At 40.2% G+C, this 21,191-nt stretch overlaps 1 protein-coding gene across 3 annotated transcripts in view; it reads left to right on the top strand.

Annotated features, from left to right (window-relative positions):
• LOC140480041 (phospholipid phosphatase-related protein type 5-like) overlaps positions 1-21,191 on the top strand; it is a 134,889-nt gene that overhangs the window by 44,515 nt on the left and 69,183 nt on the right. For all 3 annotated transcript variants that reach the window (XM_072574594.1, XM_072574596.1, XM_072574593.1), the window contains exon 2: positions 18,722-18,854. In XM_072574594.1, coding sequence (XP_072430695.1) covers positions 18,722-18,854 — 133 coding nt within the window. The remainder of the gene's footprint in view (positions 1-18,721; positions 18,855-21,191) is intronic.

A 21,191-nucleotide genomic window follows, 5' to 3' on the forward strand; every position in this document is an offset into this window, starting at 1 on the left:
AAAGGCCATTGACAAGTTGATAGAGTCTGCCAAACAACCGAACATCAGACCTTGTGGTGGAGCAAAAATCATTGAAGCAACTGAAAATGGTTGGGCTAAGGACACTACTCTGAGGAACTCCAGCAGAGATATCCTAGAATGTAATGATTGATTTTCAACAACCATAACCATCTTCTTTTGTGCTGGGATGACTCAAATCATTGAACGGTATTCCCCTAATTCTATGGTACTACTTAACTAATATTTTTCTTTGAAGCAGTATCACAATGTATTATAGAAAATGAATATTAATCTCCCTGCTTGTTTGAAGCTATTGTACCTGCATAATTAGAAACAATTTCCACATTCTCTGTACAAAGTAATACTAAGAAGTGATTTGCTGAATTTTAATGGTGTAGTATATTGCAATATAAATGCAAATATTTATTTTTAAGATATTTTAAAATTCATTCATGTATAGGAAGGTTGACAAGATGGTATTCTTAATTGCCTTTAAGCAATGAGCTTCTTTCTTGAATACAGTAACTAAAGGAACTTCTAAGGAGTGTGTTCCAGAGCTTGACCAAGTAATAAACAGCAAAAAACATCCAACTTATTCTGACTTGGAAGCAAATTTGGAAATAGTAATAGTTCCTTGCTTCTGTTACTCTTGTACTTCAATGCAGTATAAGTTGCAGTTTAAGTGTCACAGTCAAAAACGCATCTCAAAGTTCCTGCAATGAAATTGCAGCCACAGTGCACTGATGGGAGGAGTGAATCTTTAATACAAAATGGTTTTGGTATCAATCAGGTGGGCTGCTTTGTCTTGAGAGTGCCAAGCCTCCTGAATGTTCTTGGGTTGCACTCATCCAGGCAAGTGCAGAGATAGATAGATTAGTCAAGTTATCAAATCCAATTCAATGAGAAATGTAAAAGATTGTGGCAAGAGCATACCAAGCATATCAAGAATGAAATGTCAACCAGGTAAACATCCCCATCTTAATAATGATGGAGCACAGTATGTGACAGCATTTGTGAGAGCAAAAGACAAGATTTGTTTATGACTATCTGCGAACAGAATTACTGACCCAATGATCCCTCTCATTCTCCTCAATATAATAGGACTCAATCATCTACCAATTCAATTTCATCTTCATGAAATTAAGAAATGGCTGAGAGCAGTGAATACAGCAATGCCTGTGAGCCTTGACAATATTCTTTCTGTACTACTAAGGATTTATGCATCAGAACTAGCTGCACCTCTAGCCAAGCTGGTCCAGCACATCAACCACACTGGCATTTGACTGACAAAGTGAAAACATTGTTGGGAGCAGACAAGAGAATGGTGTTCAGCCATGCTTCATGATCCAAACAATATGCTGAATGGTATAATTCTGCTCTTCAATCTTATGGTCACATCACAATCCTGATTTGTACCTTGTAGATAGAGAAAGGCTCTAGGAGTCAGGAAGTGAGTCACACATTCCTGAAAACCCAATGTTTGCCATATATATGTATTTACCTGCCTGGGCCTCTTAGATTTCTGGTCAGTGTGTGTCCCTGTCACTCCACCAGATGTAGATGTTGGAGATTTCAGTGATGATAATACTGTTGAATATCAAAAGGAAGTGGTTAGGGACACTCATATTGGAGGCCATTATTGCCTGGCATTTGTATAACATGACTGTTACTCACCACAAGCCAGCCAAAAGCCAGAATATTGTTCAACTGTTGTATGCAAGCACTGAGCTCTTCATTAACTGCAGAACTGGCAATGAAACTAAACCGTGTACAATCAACAAACTCCTCAATCTTGTGTTGGGGGGTTGTCACTGATGAAGCAGCTAATGATGTTTGGACATAGGACACTACCCTGAGGAACTTGTGGCATGGTAGTAGTATCCCTACCTCTGAATCAATTAGCATATGTTCCAGCCTCACCAGATTCAAAGGTGTGTATTAACATGTATGAACAGGTTGATCCAAAAATATCAACTCTGAGGAACTCTTGCAGAGATGTCCTGAAGCTGAAATGATTAATGTTCAATAGCTACAAACATCTTCACTTTTGACTATTTTTAATTTATTCAGAAAATATGGGCATGAATTACTGGGTGAGCATTTATTGCATATCCCTAATTGCCCAGAGGGCAGCTAAGAGTCAACCACATTGCTGTGGGTCTTGTAATGGACAAGACAAAACCCCTCAAAATATATGAAGAAGATAGCATAGACCCCTAACCTTTTCTTAGTTTTATAGGCAAGTATAAGGAGTTCTGGATGCAATTCGATTGGTCAAACTACCAGGCCTGAAGCAAAATACACTTTAATCTGATACTATAATAAAAATGCAGACAACATAAGAATTTGAAAAAACAACATTAGCTTAACCATAATTCTATCGAAATATTTAGCAAGGTAATGTATCTGTCAACTATGACTGATTAGCTGTCCCAAGATAGTAACGTTTCATAAACACACTCTTGGCAGAGGCAAGTTCATTAAAATAGATTATTTTACATGTAATTCTCTAGTTCTGGAGGACAGAACATCAAGGTAAAACAGGGAGAGATGTACAGCAGCTTCCAAATCCCAACAGAGACTGAAAGTTGAATTCAAATCCTGGTTCTGTGGGAGCTTGATTCCACTCATTCATTCTGCTTCTATTATTCCAAATTTTTTTTAAAAACCAAATGAATCACAAGTTATTTACTTTATTGGTTTGAAGCAGACCATTCGTCACCTCTATCTCAACCTCTCTCCATAAAAAACCAGGACAATATACACCTCTGAAAGCCATAGTATTGTCAAACCTCCCCCTTAAAAAAAATGAACCATCAATATACAAAGATGGTTTCATTTTTAATCACCTTTAGGCTTATGCTATTAATATGCTACAATACGTATACATAACATTAACTTTAAGCATGCCAACATTCAATACAATAGTCCATTTCAATCCATTTCTTCCACCACCAAAAATCTCCATCTTCCTTCATCACCATCTTGACACCATGAATTACGTTCTCTCTTCCTGCCACATGTATCATTTTGAAATTGAATGGCTGCAAAAATAATCTCCATCTAAAGAACCTGGAATTTATATCCTTAGATCTTTCCAAAAACTTCAGGAGTTATGATCAGTATACACAATTGTCTCAGGCACATTACTGGCAACGTAACTGTTGAAATGCTGGAATGCCAACACCAAACTCTCCTTCTCAATTAGAGTCATAGAGCCATAGAGATGTACAGCGCAGAAATAGATCCTCCAGTCCAATTTGTCCATGCCGATCAGATGTCCTAAACCAGGGTGGGGAACCTGTGGCCTTCAGGCTGCATGCAGCCTTCTAGGCCATTATGAGTGGCCTTTTGAATGAATCCAAATTTTGCAGAACCAATCTTTTATTTTTTATTAATATGCTTTTTTTCATCCTTTATTATTTTTATTTTAACCTTAAAATGAATGTATTAAAAATACCAGAGAGTAAAAGAAAATTCAACAAAATAATCCTCACAGACTGACTGCCATTATTGAAAAGGTGGTAAGTCATAAGGGCTATTTCGACACCTGCTATGCTCATGATTTAGTTATAATGCGACTCTAGTTAGATTTTTACAAAATAATGGGAATTTTGAAGAATACATAATTGAAGTTTCTTGGATGTGGCCTTATTAGATTACAGCTAACAAAATGCAGCCTTCCAACATGAAAAGGTTTCCCACCTCTGTCCTAAATGAATCTAGTCTAATTTAAAAAAAGGAATACATTAGATTCCCTACAGCATTGAAACAGGCCCTTCAGCCCAATAAAGCCACACCAACCCTCTGAAGAGTAACCCACCCATACCCATTTCCCTCTGACTAATGCACCTAACACTATGGGCAATTTAGCATGGCCAATTCACCTAACCTGCACATCTTTGGACTGTGGAAGAAAACCCACACAGACACAGGGAGAATGTGCAAACTCCATACAGACAGTTGCCCGAGGCTGGAATCGAACCTGGGACACTGGTGCTGTGAGGCAGCAGCATTAACCATTGAGCTACCGTGCCATCCCAAAGCCAGCACTTGGCCTGTATCCCTCTAAACACTTCCTAATTATATAATATTTCTGTTGATGATTACTCAATTTTCTGGGAAAACACCCAATGAGTCTTTCTATTTTCTAGTTGTCTTCCTGCCAGAGTACAGTACTGACACCTACATTACTCGCATCAATGGCTTTGTGTAATTAGACAATAGACAATAGACGATAGGTGCAGGAGTAGGCCATTCGGTCCTTTGAGCCAGCGCCACTATTCATTATGATCATGGCTGATCATCCACAATCAGTATCCTGTTCCTGCCTTCTCCCCACAACCTTTGATTCCACTACTTTTAAGAGCTCTATCCATCCCTTTCTTGAAAGTATCCAAAGACTTGGCCTCCACTGCCTTCTGGGGTAGAGAATTCCATACATCCACCACTCTCTGGATGAAGAAGTTTCTCCTCAACTCTGTTCTCAATGGCCTACCCCATATTTTTAAACTGTGTCCTCTGGTTCTGGACTCAGCCGAAACATGCTTCCTGCCTCGAGAGTGTCCAATCCTTTAATAACCCTATACATCTCAATCAGATCCCCTCTCATCCTTCTAAACTCAAGTGTATACAAGCCCAGTCGCTCCAATCTTTCAACATATGATAGTCCCGCCATTCTGGGGATTGACCTTGTGAACCTACACTGCACTCTCTCAATAGCCAGAATGTCCTTCCTCAAATGTGGAGACCAAAACTTCACACAATACTTCAGGTGCGGTCTCACCAGGGCCCTGTACAGCTGCAGAAGGACCTCTTTGCTCCTGTACTCAATTCCTCCTGTTATGAAGGCCAGTATGCCATTAGCTTTGTTCACTACCTGCTGCATCTGTATGCTTGTTTTCATTGACTGATGTACAAGAACACCTAGATCTCGTTGTACTTTCCCTTTACCTAACTTGACTCCATTTAGACAGTCTTCTGCCTTCCTGTTTTTGCCACCAAAGTGGATAACCACACAATTATCTACATCAAACTGCATCTGCCATGCATCCGTCCACTTACCTAGCCTGTCCAAGTCATGCGGTATTGTCATAACATCCTCCTCACATTTCACCCTGCCACCCAGCTTCATAGCTTGTGTAATTAGGTGTAACGAACACTGGGGCAGTGATTAACAAAGCTTTCAGGCTGTCAAATGCTGTCTGACATCCACCCACTGGAATTTTCTGCACTTCTTCAATAAATCTGCTAAAATTCAGCACTTAGTCTCAGGAATTGTAGTATTTCTCTCTTCATCGATGTCATGGGAAACTGCCCAATAACCGTTGTTTTCATATCCCATTGTGTCCTCTGTCCATGTCAAATGACATTAGATTAAATTCCCTACTGTGTGGAAACAGGCCCTTCGGCCCAACAAGTCCACACCGACCCTCCGTAGAGTAACTCACCCAGACCCATTTCCCTCTGACCTAACACTAATGGCAATTTAGAATGCTCAATTCACCTGACCTGCACATCTTTGGACTGTGGGAGGAAACCAGAGCATCCGGAGGAAACCCATACAGACACAGGGAGAATGTGCAAACTCCACACAGACATTCGCCCAAGACTGGAATCGAACCTGGGCCCCAGAGGCAGCAGTGCTAACCACTGAGCCACCGTGCCGCCCCACATGGCCCAGGATCGTGACTTGGGCTTTTGTGAATTCACTCTTAAGTAGGCTTATCATCTTTTCTGGCAATACTCCTTCTGAATTACATATCTCCCCATCTCTCATTATCAAAGATTGACTTACTCCCTTTAATTTCTTTACCTGCTCCTCCTGGCATGTATGAGCAAACCTCACCCACGCAAGTAAATTCTTTATATAAATCTGGCACTTTCTTCTCAACCAGCCTCTGATCAGGTTGTACATTCTTTCACAGCTTTCTATTTTCCACTGTGCTTTCCTTTACTACTTGGCTTATCCTGTTTTTCAGTGCTTTTTCTAAACAACCAACACTATGACTTCATGTGGCCTACTTTATTCCAGTGAAAACACCTGCGCTTTTTTACCTCTCTTTCCCCCTTATGGGTTCCCTTTTTAAACTGTGGTAACCTACCTTTACTATCTTCAATGAGATATCCTTTTCCCTTGTTTCCTGATGATTTCCCCTTTCCCCAATTTCTATCCCTAATTGATTTTGAAAGCCAGACTTTGATTTATGAACCAACTCATAGTCATCCGCTAATTCTGCTGCTAACATTGCAGTTTTGACTCTGTTTTTCCACGAGTTCTCATTACTTCAGGTAGTGAATTTTTGAACTCCTACAAAATAATCATCTCTCAAAGAGTGTCATATGTCTGGTTTGTTTTCAATGCCCTTTTTCAACTATCAAAATTACTTGGTTTGATCCTTTGTAAGTTTGACCAAGTTCCCTCCTTAGATTCCTGAAACATTATCTGTAGGATTCTGGCACTAGTTCATTTGCACTCAAGATGGCTTTTTTCACCTCATCATACCCCCATATACCTTCTTTGATAGTGATGCAAATCTCTCACTCTCTACCTACCAACTTTGTTTGGATCCACAGTGCCGACATAGTCTGCAGCCATTTTATTTCTTTAATCAGTTCCGCAAATGAAATGAAAGTGGCTTCTACATCCTTCTTGTTGAACTTAAGTCACGCCTGGACATACTTAAATAGATCCCCACCAGGACTTTGGCTATGGTGGGATTGCTGTCTTTCACTGGTCTCAGCACTACTTCTACCTTTCATCTCTACCTGTGCCATTTTAATTCAACTTTGAGTTTTCATTTCCAATCTCCAGTAGGGTGGTACGGTGGCTCAGTGGCTACCACTGCTGCCTCACAGCACTAAGGCGTCCGGGTTTGATTCTAGCCTTGGGCGACTGTCTATGTGGAGTTTGCACATTCTCCCCGTGTCGGCGTGGGTTTCCTCTGGGTGCTCTGGTTTCCTCCCACAATCCAAAGATGTGTAGGTCCAGTGATTGACCATGGTAAATTGCCCATAGTGTTAGATGCATTAACCAGGGGTAAATATAGGGTAGGGGAATGGGTCTGGGTGGATTACTCTTCGAAGGGTCGGTGTGGATTTGTTGAGCCGAAGGGCTTGTTTCCATACTGTAGGGAATTTGATCTAATCTCTGAAGTTCAGAAACTCTGTCTTTCATCCCTTTCTTCTGCTAGTGGCTTCCTTTCCTTTTCTTTTCCCTCTGCTTTCAATTGTAATTCAAACTGTTTCATTTCTTTTTCTCTTTCTTTTTTTTTTGCATCTATTTCAAGCTGTTTCATTTGCAATTGAATTTTAGCTATTTCCATAGATTCTGATGGCATTCCTGGCAATCATAAATGTTGAGCTATTGCTGAAATTACTTCCCCGTTTTGCACAAAGACAACTGCTACTCCAGCTTGTCTTACTCACTCCCTGAAAAACGCCTGAAGTGACTTCTTCCACCCCCAAGGAAACTCTTAATGATTGAAAGAGCCATTGCTACAGAAGGCACAGACTATTTACCAACTGAACATAATATCTGAAAAGAGAACCATTCACTGTCTTTGAGTTCAACAATCCAAAACCCAACCAGTAATTAAAGCTTTTTATCCCGATAAGAGCCCCCAGTTTGTAATGGATCAGACCAAATCCCTTCAAAATATATTATGGAGATAATCTAGACCCTAACTTTTTCTTATATTTTACAGGTAGGAGTAAGTCATTTTGGATCCAACTCAATAGGTCACATCACCAGGCTTGAAGCAAAACACACTTAATTCTTATACTACAGTTAAAATACAGACAAAGTATGAATTAAAAAAAGGAATTAGCTTAACTGTAAGTCTATAAGAATAGAATCTCTGACCCTCCGAAGAGCATCTCCTCAGACTCACACCCTTGCCTTATCCCTGCAACCTTGCATTTTCCATGACCAATTCACCTAATCTGTATATATGATCAAATTTTATCTGCGCAAGTAATTCTTTAAAGAAATCTGGCACCATCTTCTCAACCAAATTCTGATCAGGTTGTACATTCTCTTGCAGCTTTTTAGCTTCCACTGTGCTTTCCTTTACCACTTCATCAAAACTCGCTGGCTTATCCTATTTTCCCACATCTGTCTGCCTATGAACAATTTAGTATGACCAATCCACCTAACCTGCACCCAGAGGAAACCAGACACAGACACAAGGAAAATGTGAAATATTTAACAAGATAATACAAATGTTAACTACTACTGATTATCTGTTTCAAGATATAACATATCATAAACACATTCTTGGCAAAGGAAAATTCAATAAAAATAGATTGTCTCACATTCAGTTATCCAGCCCAGGAGGGAGAACATCAAGAGAAAACTGTGTGTGTGTGTGTGTGTGTGTGTGTGAATCTGTGTGTGTGTGTGATCATGCATTTTGCTGTAGCTGGGAGAGATGTATAGCAGCTGCCTAACTCCAAAAACTACTGAAAGTTAAACCAAAATTCTGGTTCAGTGGGAGCTTGACCCCACCCGTTCATTTGGCTTCTATTGTTACAACTTTGAAAAAAACTCAAGGCCTCACAAGCTGTTTACTTTATTGCTTAAAACAGACTGTTTTCAACCCCTATCTCAATCTCTCTTCATAAAAAAAATGACAAAATACACCTCTGAATGCTATAGTATTGTCACATTCTGGAGTCACATATTGGTCAGAGCAGAGCAGTTTCCTTCCTTACAGGACATTATCAGACCAAATGGACATTTCCTAACAATCAACAAATTCTTGTGGTCATCATTAGACTTTTAATTCCAGATTATTTATTGAATTCAGATTCCACTGTCTGCCATGTGGGATTCGAACCCAGGTCCCCAGAATATTACCTTGGAGTCTGGATTAATAGTGGAGACATAATAACACGAGGGCATCATCTTCCCTTGTGGTATGACACCAATCAATATAGAGCTGCCTCAACATTCTCGATGACTTCAATTTTGCTAAGGTTCCTTGATGCTACACCCAGTTAAATAGTCGTTTGATGCCAAATGCAATCACTCTTACCTCACCCCTGGAATTCAATTGTTTTATCTGTGTTTGGTCCAAGGTTGTAGTGAAGTCAGACGTTAAGTGATCCTGGCAGAAACAAAATAGAGTATCAGTGAGCAGATTACTTGTGAATAGTGCAGATGGTATCACCAGTTATTGCTGATGATTCACAGTAGACTTATGGATAGGCAATTGGTTAGATTGGATTTGCATGTACCGGGGCATTTTTCACTTTGTTAGACAAATGCAGTGTTATTCTGGAACAGTTTGGATAGAGGTGCAGCTAGTTCCGAAGCATAAATCTTTAGCAATGCTGAAGAATGGACTTAGGAAAGCTGGAACAGGACCTGAAAAAGCTTTAGTGGGTAGGATTAAGGAAAACCTTAAGGCATGCTACACTTATTTGAGGATGGCCAGACTACTCTTGGCATCATGGTAACCCACAAACCTACCAACACACTAAAACAGCAGCAAATGAACTTGAAAGACCCGACCCAGACAACAAGCAAAACTAATGTCATTTACAAAATACCTTGCAAGAACTGTAGCAAACACTACATTGGACAAACAGGCAGAAAACTAGCCACCAGGATACATGAACATCAACTAGCCGCAAAAGGACCTACTCTCACTAGTATCTTTACATGCAGATGAGAAAAGACACCACATCAACTGGAACAACACATCCATCCTAGGACAACCAAACAGAGTTGGCTGGCCCATAGAAGACAAAAGGTGTGGTAGATGGAAAGTATTCAGTCTGGAGTTGGTGACCAGTTGTGTTCTGCAGGGATCGGTTCTGGGACCTTTGCTCTTTCCGATTTTTATAAATGACTTGAATGAGGAAATGGAAGTGTGGGTTAGTAAGTTTGCCAATGACACAAAGGTTGGTGGAGTCGTGGGTAGTATGGAGAGCTGCTGTAGGTTGCAACAGGACATTGAGAAGATGCGGAACTGGGCTGATTAGTGGCAGATGGAGTTCAACCTGGAAAAGTGTGAAGTGATTTACTTTGGAAGGTTGAATTTGAATGCAGAATACAGGGTTAAAGGCAGGATTCTTAGCAGTGTGGAGGAACAGAAGGATATTGGGGTTCATGTCCATAAATCCCTCAAAGTTGCCACCTATGTTGATAGGGTTGTTAAGAAGGCATATGGTGTGTTGGCTTTCATTAGCAGAGGGATTGAGTTTAAGAGCCACGAGATTATGCTGCAGCTGTATAGAGCGTTGGTTAGACGAGACTTGGAAAATTGTGTTCACTTCTGGTTGCTTCATGAGAGGAAAGATGTGGAAGCTTTAGAGAGGATGCAGAGGAGATTTATCAGGATGCTGCCTGGACTGGAGGGCATGTCTTATGAATAAAGGTTGAGGGAGTTAGGGCTTTTATAATTGGAACAAAGAAGGATGAGAGGCCACTTGGTAGAGGTGTACAAGATGTTGAGAGGAATAGATAGAGTGGATAGCCAGAGACTTTTTCCCATGGTGGAAATGTCTATCATGAAAGGGCATAATTTTAAGGTAATTAGAGGAAGGTTTAGGGGAAATGTCAGAGCTAGGTTCTTTACACAGAGAGTGGTGGGTACATGGAATGCACTGCCAGCAGTGGTAGGAGATTTAGATACAGTAAGGACATTTAAGCAACTCTTGGATAAGTACATGGAAGATACCATAATGAAGGGTATGTAGGTTAGTCTGATCTTAGAGTAGGATAAAAGGCCGGCACAACACTAATGGCCAAAGGGCCTGTAACGTGCTGTACTGTTCTATATTCTTTGTTCTATGTTTTATGTACTATGTTAATACAGAAAGGACATTGTTACTGTCCAAAGACATTGCTGTATCCAGTACGCTCAGCCATTTCTTGATATCATGTGTGGATGAAGTTGAATTATGGATGAAATTGAATAGGTGGATGATAGTTTTCTGTTATAGTGAGGATGTCAGGAGGAAAATGAGAGAGATTATTGCCTCAGTAATGCTGTTTGCAGATGGTAGCAAACACTTCACCTTGTCTTTTGCGCTCACACACTGGGCTCCATTATTATTAAGATGGGAATGTTTATCTGGTTGACAATTCATTCTTGATAGCTTGATAATGCTCTCATTGTACTCTTTTACATTTTTCATTGAATCAGGTTCAGTCCCCTGGCTTGATGATAATAGTAGAGTGAAGGCTACAATAGGCCATCTGTTCACAATTGGTAATGGTATAAAATTCTACTACAAGCACGTCCAGCTTTAAACATAGGAACATAGTGTGCAATTTCCACCTCCCTGGGGATGGTATGACAGTTGTCGAGAAAGAGAAATATTCAGATGGGTTGGACTTGAAGAGACACTCACCACTCCACCAATGAAATGGTTGCTGAGATTGTCCATTGTGGCAGCTAAGGCATTAACCTGGTAAATTAATCACTGTATAAAGGCCTCAAATATAATGGTTGGCTTCCAAAATGGGTTGGGATTGGAAGAGAGGGAACTCTATTTGTTGTGATCTCCGAGTGAACCCAAGGAAAAGAACCTCCTTGTTTCCATTGAATCTCAAGTTAGACCTCGACCAGTGGACTTTAGGGCTCAGAAGCTGCCAGCCACTGTTTGTCCAACTAGTATACCACGGTCAAAGCCTACAATTGGCTAAGTAGCTCACCACTCAATCTGACTGGTGAGTGACGTAGAGAGATTTCTTGGCGGTGGGAGTAGTCAGCTCCTAACATGCTTACCGGCAAACTTAAGTCTGAAAAATCATACCTCCAGCAACAGGAGTAGGCCATCTCACTCCATAAACCTATTGTTCCATTCCATGAGATCAGGGGTGGTCTAGGATCTCACTCCAGATACCAACCTTTGTCCCATTTCCCTAAATATACTTGGCTAAAAAAGAACTTATCTTAGTTTTGAAGTTAACAATTGATGTAGCATCAATTGCTATTTACAGAAAGAACCTCAAACTACCCTCAACCTTCTCATGAAAATTGTCTCCTAATTTATCCCTAATAAATCTGGCTGTAGTTTTTCGACTGTGCTCCTTACACCTAATCTCTCCAACTAAAAGAAATGGTTTCACTCTATCCACTCTATCTCTTTCTCTTAATATCTTGAAAGTGATTGGTCAAATCATTCCATTTCTTTAAAATTCCAAAGATTGCAACCCTTATTTGTTTAATCTCTTCTCATATCATCATCTTTAGAGCACAGGTGCCAACCTAGTAAAACCACACTGCACTCACTCTGAGGCTAATAGATATTTTCTGAGATGAGGTGCTCAGAACTGTTAAAAGATCTCCCTTTGCAGTCTAACATGGATGTTGTGTAGCTAACACGATTCATTTATGGGAAGCAAGCACCATCACTGGCATCACGTATTGCCCATCCCTAGTTGGGATGTGAACTGATTAGCTGGCTAGGACATTTTCAGAGTGCAGATGGCAATCACCTACATAGCTGTGTTCCTCATGTAGTCCAAACCTGGTAAGGACAATAGAATTCCTTCCCTAATGGCATTAGAGAACCAGGTGGATTTTCATGATAATTGACACTGGTCACCTTTGGGTAAGTTGTCAATTTCGGATTTTTTCATTGATTCAAATTTCACTTCCTGAATTGCTGCGATTGTGAACTGCATGTCCCTGGAGCTTTAGCTTGGGCCTTTGGATTACAAATTCATTGAGAATATCACTCTTCCTTATATTCTATTCCTGCAGGTATGATGTCCTGCATTTGATTAGCCTGCTTAATTCTCAGAGGGGTAAAATCTAGTGATATATATTATTAAATGTACAGGATATGCAAGAGTTCCACTTTGAAGTATTCAAAACAATTAAATGTCGCATTTGCTAGTTTAAATAGTTTTTCCTTCTGGTTTACTTTCTGTACTTATTTGTAACATTTGTAGTATAGTGTTCAATTGTTCAGTATTAGATTGTGTGTGTCAATTAGCTGTTCTTTTTACTCCATGCGTCAAATCTTGGTGTGGTGACAGAGAAACAAAAATTAAACTGAAAGCAAGAAACCACATGCATCAGAAGGGACATTTTTGAGTTGAGCTGCTCTTTTTGAGTTCAGCTCTGCTTGCCTGCCCCAATCAGGGTTTCTGGTATCAGTCAACCCTGTTTAGACAGACTTGTTAGCCAGGTCAGGCTTCAAGTCCTAATTTGGTAAATGCTTAACAACACCAGCCCAGACTCCGTATGGCTGTGATAGCTTATGACCTGATCAATGTGGAGAGGCCTCATGCCTGACACTGCAAGTGTTTGCGTAACGTAACATCTGGTCACAAAAGAACTAAGTAACTGAAGAAGGTTGTACTCACTGGAGCTTGGAGGAGGAAATCTATCCTGTCAAGTACACGCTTCATCAATGCAATTGAGTTTGTGAACAGGCTGTGAATGTAATTGCAGCAGGCTGGAGTGTTGATAAAAATTTATGAAATGCTAAATGAGTACAAAATAGGCTCTGAAACATGAAGGTCAGGAAAGCTTACCCATCTAGTCTTACAGATGTTTCTTCTTGGAGAGGAGCAGGCAAAAAAAAAGGAGATTTGATAGACATTTTGAAAGGGTTACACCTGTAGGAAGTGGATTGGGAGAAACTATTCTCACTTGAAAATGGATTGAGAACTAATGTTTTGCAAAAGAAGCAAAAGCAAGGTAAGGACTTTTGTCCAACAGCCAGTAATTAGAGTCTGGAATGCATGGCCTGAATGTGTGATGGCTGCAGGTTCAGTTGAGGCATTTAAGAGGAGATAGGATGATTAATTAAGTAAAAACAATGTGCAGGGTTAAGGGTAAAAAGCAAGAGATTGACACTAAGTTGAAATTCTCAAATAACTCGTGCAGACATGTTGAGCTATATGGCCTCCTTCTGCATCCTGAAAGGGTTTGTTTAGCAAACTTTTAATCCACTATTGGAAAACTGAGTTTTTGCCTGTTGCCCAATTAAGTTGTCCCTCACCCCACCCTTGTCTTGGCTTCACATGCATGCAGAAAATTCCACCTACTGAAACAGTGTAAAAAAAGACATAGTACTGATGGAAGAGAGGAGAGTTCAAAACATTGCATTAGGCTAGGGGAAATAGCGGCTCATGAGCTATTAATAAAGAGAGCCAGAGTGATACTGATAGAGTCACAGAGTCATAGAGATGTACAGCATGGAAACAGACCCTTCGGTCCAAACCGTCCATGCCAACTAGATATCCCAACCCAATCTTGCCCCACCTGCCAGCAGCCGGCCCATATCCCTCCAAACCCTTCCTATTCATATACCCATCCAAATGTCTCTTAAATGTTGTAATTGTACCAGCCTCCACCACATCCTCTGGCAGCTCATTACCACCCTCTGCGTGAAAAGGTTGCCCCTTAGGTCTCTTTTATATCTTTCCCCTCTCATCTTAAATCTATGCCCTCTAGTTCTGGACTCCCTGACCCCAGGAAAAAGACTTTGTCTATTTATCCTATCCAGGCCTCTCATAATTTTGTAAATGTCTATAAGGTCACCCCTCAGCCTCCGACACTCCAGGGAAAACAGCCCCAGTCTGTTCAGCCTCTCCCTATAGCTCAAATCCTCCAACCCTGGCAACATCCTTGTCAATCTTTTCTGAACCCTTTCAAGTTTCACAACATCTTTTCGATAGGAAGGAGACCAGAATTGCACACAATATTCCAACAGTGACCTAACCAATGTCCTGTACAGCCGCAACATGAACTCCCAACTCCTGTACTCAATACTCTGACCAATAAAGGAAAACATATCAAATGCCTTCTTCACTTATCCTATCTACTTGCAACTCCACTTTCAAGGAGCTATGAACCTGCACTCCAAGGTCTCTTTGTTCAGCAACACTCCCTAGGACCTTACCATTAAGTGTATAAGTCCTGCTAAGATTTGCTTTCCTAAAATGCAGCACCTCACATTTATCTGAATTAAACTCCATCTGCCACTTCTCGGCCCATTGGCCCATCTTGTCCAGATTCTGTTGTAATCTGAGGTAACCGTCTTCGCTGTCCACTACACCTCCAATTTTGGTGTTATCTGAAAACTTACTAACTGTACCTCTTATGCTCGCATCCAAATCATTTATGTAAATGATAAAAAGTAGAGGACCCAGCACCGATCCTTGTGGCACTCCACTGGTCACAGGCCTCCAATCTGAAAAACAACCCTCCACTACCACCTTTGAGCCAGTTCTGTATCCAAATGATTAGTTGTCCCATTATTCCGTGAGATCTAACCTTGCTAACCAGTCTCCCATGGGGAACCTTGTTCAATGCCTTACTGAAGTTCAATGCCTTGCTGAAGTGCCCTCAGCAGTTCTCTTTGTTACTTCTTCAAAAAACTCAATCAAGTTTGAGAGACATGATTTCCCACGCACAAAACCATGCTGACTATCCCTAATGAACCTTCTCCCCAGCCTCCCCCCTTCCCCCCCCCCTCCCCCCCGCACCCACTTATCACTCCACCCTGAAGGCTCCCTGCCTCCATTCCTGATGAAGGGCTTTAGGCCGAAGCATCGGGATTTTCCTGCTCCTTGGATGCTGCCTGACCTGCTGTGCTTTTCCAGCACCACTCTAATATAAACCCTATCCCTATTTAGTCCTTGCCTTTCCAAATACACATATATCCTGTCCCTCAGGATTCCCTCCAACAACTTGCCCACCACTGACGTCAGGCTCACTGGTCTATAGTTCCCTGGCTTGTCCTTACCACCCTTCTTAAAAGGTGGCACCACGTTAGCTAACCTCCAGTCTTCTGACACCTCACCTGTGACTATCGATGATACAAATATCTGAGCAAGAAGCCCAGCAATCACTTCTCTAACTTTCCACAAAGTTCTAGGGTACACCTGATCAGGTCTTGGGGATTTATCCACCTTTATGCATTTCAAGACATCCAGGACTTCCTCCTCTGTAATATGGACCATTTGAAAGGTATCACCATCTCTTTCGCTACTTTCTATATCTTCCATATCCTTTTCCAGTAAATACTGATGCAAAATTCTGGTTTAGTATCTCTCCCATTTTTTGCGGCTCCACACAAAGGTCACCGGGCCCTATTCTCTCCCTAGTTATCCTTTTCTCCTAAATGTATTTGTAAAAACCCTTTGGATTCTCCTTAACTCTATTTGTCAAAGCTATTTCATGCCCTCTTTTTGCTCTCTTGATTTCCCTCTTAAGTATACTCCTACTGCCTTTATCCTCTTCTCAGGATTCACTCGATCTATCCTGTCTATACCTTACATATGCTTCCTTCTTTTTCTTAACCAAACTCTCAATTTCTTTAGTCATCCAGCATTCCCTATACCTACCAGCCTTTCATTTCACCCTAACAGGAATATATTTTCTCTGGATTCTTGTAATCTCATTCCTGAAGGCTTCCCATTTTCCAGCCGTCCCTTTACCTGCGAACATCTGCCCCCAGTCAGCTTTTGAAAGTTCTTGCCTAATATCATCAAAATTAGCCTTGCTCCAATTTAGAACTTCAACTTTTAGATCTGGTCTATCCTTTTCCATCACTATTTTAAATCTAATAGAATTATGGTCGCTGGCCCCAAAGTGCTCCCCCACTGACACCTCAGTCACTTGCCCTGCCTTATTTTCCAAGAGGGTAAAAACAATGACTGCAGATGCTGGAAACCAGATTCTGAATTAGTGGTGCTGGAAGAGCACAGCAGTTCAGGCAGCATCCAAGTAGCTTCGAAATCGACGTTTCGGGCAAAAGCCCTTCATCAGGAATCAGGAATCCTGATGAAGGGCTTTTGCCCAAAGCGTCGATTTCGAAGCTATTTGGATGCTGCCTGAACTGCTGTGCTCTTCCAGCACCACTAATCCAGAATTTATTTTCCAAGAGTAGGTCAATTTTTGCACCTTCTCCAGTAGATACATCCAAATAGTGAATTAGAAAATTTTCTTGTACACACCTAACAAATTCCTCTCCATCAAAACCCTTAACACTATGGTAGACCCAGTCGATGTTTGGAAAGTTAAAATCCCCTACCATAACTACCCTATTATTCTTACAGATAGCTGAGATCTCCTTACAAGTTTGATTTTCAATTTCCCTCTGACTATTATTGGGTCTATAATATAGTCCCAATAAGGTGGTTATCCCTTTCTTATTTCTCAGTTCCACCCAAATAACCTCCCTGGATGTATTTCCAGGAATATCCTCCCTCAGACAGCTGTAATGCTATCCCTTATCAAAAGCACCACTCCCTCTCCTCTCTTGCCTCCCTTTCTCTCCTTCCTGTCGCATTTGTATCCTGGAACATTAAGCTGCCAGTCCTGCCCATCCCTGAGCCATGTTTCTGTAATTGCTATGATATCCCAGTTCCATGTTCCTAACCATGCCCTGAGGTCATCTGCCTTCCCTGTTAAGTCCCTTGCATTGAAATAAATGCAGTTTGATTGATTAATCCTACCTTGTCCCTGCCTGCCCTGACTGTTTGACTCGCTTTTGTTCTCAACTGTACTAGTCTCATGAACGTTTCTTGTACATCGCTGGCAGCAGTACCAGGCAGATCTACTGGTGATCCTAGGAAACTCCCAGAAAGTTGGCAGCCCTCAGAGGCAAACCTTAACTTCTATGTTGTTTTGAACCATTATACTGTACGCAGAAGTAGCTTGTTGATTTACAAAATTGACTGGGCTTAACATTGGGCAGCAAATACACTTGGAGAAAAACTTTAAATGTCTCAGCCTCTCTCACTGAAAGTCATATTTGCACTTTTGCTGCCTGGCAAAAGCAAGTGGTTTCTGTTAAACAAAGGACAGAACTCGCAAGCGACGCTGTGTCTGCCGAAACCCGAATTGAACCAGGGACGTTTAGACCTTCAGTCTAACACTCCAGCACCACTCTAATCTAGACTCTGGTTTCCAGTATCTGCAGTCATTGTTTTTACCTAACTGCAAGTGGTCAGTTCGAGATATCATAGCTATGAATATTGTTTGAATATTGTTTGAACATTTTGTTGCTTTTTTTAGAACATTTGTTAATGCTAGTTCAAATTTTTAAAATAGGACCAAGAGATGCCAGCATTATTCAGACAATTGTATAGCTTTCATCAGCTCTGATAAAGAGTCATCTCGACTCAAAACATTAGTTTGCTTTCCCTCCATGGATGCTGCCTGAGGAGCTGTGATGATTTTTTGTTTTCCGTGTAGTTTCTTTGTCACGTTTCAACTAGCAGATAGCAGTGTAGGAGATGGAGATTATGAACAATAGACTCCTGAAGTAAGGTTTCCAAATCTCAAATTATTTTGTATCGTTAGATTAACAGAAAATCTATGAAAAAATCTTTGCTGGTCAATAAATGCTACACTATTACAGCTGTTTATATATATATATATATGTATGATTGTATAAATATTGCATATATTAAGTGTGTATGTGTATATATATTATATATTATATATAGACACATAAATAAATATACATATGTACTTAATATATGCAATATATATAACACAATCATAACTGTATTCAACTGAATTACGCAAAATCAAAGATTGCTCAATGCATTGCTTTATCATTGGGCCTGATCGGCAATGAATGCCATAGCTTTAACAAAATATCCCAGTGAATCTGAAGAAGTTTTGTTTGATGCTAACCAAATAACTCTATAATTAGTGGCAGTGGTCTGTATGTGAGAATTTCTGGGTTCATCATGCCAATTCTAAAATGCAATAATCTCTTTATTGTTTACAAGATAATCGTGGGAGAAGTGGCTGTATTTTTCCTTCAATCAGTTACTAAGGAGTTTGGAAATCGTGAGAAGACCATAGTAACTGGAGATTGTTGCTACATCAATCCACTCGTGCGCAGAACAGTTAGGTTTCTTGGTAAGAGTAACATTTAAAGTTCTATCTGAAAAAGCATGACATTTAACAAGATTAATACTTTCTAATTTAAAAATACAGAAATTGTTGTCCTTTAATTATTGTTTCCTTTTTCTAGTTGTATTAAAGACACCCTTTAAAATAAGCAAAAGAAACAATTTTTACAAAATAATGATATAGAATATTATATCATGAAAAATGACAAAATCATCGAACATGCCTTTGTTCAATCGTATTGCCTGAATTAACTAAAACTGGTAAATAATATGAAATGTTGCTTTGGTTTCTGACGTGGTCATGAAAGCATTGACTCTCCTGAAAATGGCTACAGTTTGAACAGGCTTCTGCCTTGCTATCGCAGCTTGCTACCAGGAACAGACTGTAACTTTTGGATAGCGTTCAGACTACAACAGAGAACTCTTTCACAATTAAATTGAAATTTGTTGAACTTTACAATTAACAGGTTGCATACACTTGCTTCCATTTTATATGTGAACTGAAATAGGAAGAGAAATTGGCTGAAGAGGCATTACACTGAGGAAATAGTTTATACTATTTCTCACTGAACAGCGTTAGCAGGTGGTAATCTCAATGACGGCAATGGCTGCTGCTACCAGCTGATAACACAAGATACAGTTTATAAATAAGTCGAAGGCACTCTCATAGATTGGAATTAGACCAATTGCACAATGAAAGCTATTCTCCTTTGAATACATTACTGTCGCATTGGATACTTTGGATGGTCAAATCTATTGATTGCAGCTTGCCAAACATTATTCTCTGCAGTTCACAATCATTACGTAATAGAACAAGTATTAACTACCACAGTCAGACTGTGGAGTAAATCAGTGTAAAATTATATGAAGCCATTTGCCTGAAATTTGTGATTGTAATGAGGTCAGCCAAGTGGACCTCATGGAATATAAATTCCTTGGTCCAGTCAGGAAGCCCTGTCTGACAGATATAGACAGGAGAGCCAGAGGTTCTGTTCACTCTGAGAGCTGGCTCTGAGAAAGCCGAACCAGTGTCACGTTCAATGTACGTGAAATTAAAGAGTGACTTGGGGATAGGATATCAGCCACTGTGGAGTTATTTCATCCACCCTTGAGAAAAAGGTATTAAGCAACATATGTTTCAGATAAAATCATTAAGCATTCAAATGCTCATATCTCACTGTATAATTTCAAAGCCATTATGTTTTTTTAAATAACACTAAGTGCTGCCTGCATTTTTCTGTATTGTGAACCAGTTACATAGAGAATGTGGTTGCAATTATTTTCTTCCAGTAAAAAGACAAAGTCAGCTCAGATGCCCATTTGAATTTATCTCATAACAGTGCAGAGATTATTTGAATTAACAATGTGCTACTTAAACTATTTTAAATAAACTTTATTTTAACTTTTTACAGCATTTCTAGGTATTACAAAAGAGAAGAAAATTGAGTCAAAATTAAAATAAAACCATTGTAATGACAGACCATTCTGAACGGCTTGTCTTTTAAATATGTTAGTATTTCATATATTTTCTATTTTGAAATCTTTGAACACGCTTTGTTGCTGACGATAACAGCAGTGCAAAGACTACTGCATTTAATGTAAAATGGCTCATGTTATATTGCAAGTATTAAGTATTTTTCCATTATTATTGCCAAATGCATTTCTAGCCCACATTGCTCTTTCAACCTTGTCAAAAATGTCATTTTATCCTTTAAAAAAAAATTTCATAGGCAACCATAAAAAAAGTGCATTAAAATATCATAGAAGGATCATGTTGTTGCCAGGGAGAGATATAATGTCAATGCCTAAGAGGACAATGACTTCAGATTCTCCGATATTTAGTTGGAAGGAATTGCTATTCATCCAGTACTGGTTGTCATTTAGAGACAATGAGTCAATAGGTCCATAACACCATAAGATATAGGAGAAAGTGAGGACTGCAGATATTGGAGATCAGAGTCTAGGTTAGAGTGGTGCTGGAAAAGCACAGCAGGTCAGGCAGCAACCGAGGAGCAGGAAAATCGACGTTTCGGACAAAAGCCCTTCATCTGGAATTCTGCCTGACCTGCTGAGCTTTTCCTGCACAACTCTAATCTAGAGATAAGATATAGGAGCAGAATTAGGCATTCAGCCCATTAAATACTGGATTAGTGGTGCTGGAAGAGCACAGCAGTTCAGGCAGCATCCAACGAGCAGCGAAATCAACGTTTCGGGCAAAAGCCCTTCATCAGGAATAAAGGCAGTGAGCCTGAAGCATGGAGAGATAAGCTAGAGGAGGGTGGGGGTGGGGAGAGAGTAGCATAGAGTACAATGGGTGAGTGGGGGAGGAGATGAAGGTGATAGG

Source organism: Chiloscyllium punctatum, chromosome 7 (assembly GCF_047496795.1).
Source record: "Chiloscyllium punctatum isolate Juve2018m chromosome 7, sChiPun1.3, whole genome shotgun sequence".
NCBI lineage: Eukaryota > Metazoa > Chordata > Chondrichthyes > Orectolobiformes > Hemiscylliidae > Chiloscyllium > Chiloscyllium punctatum.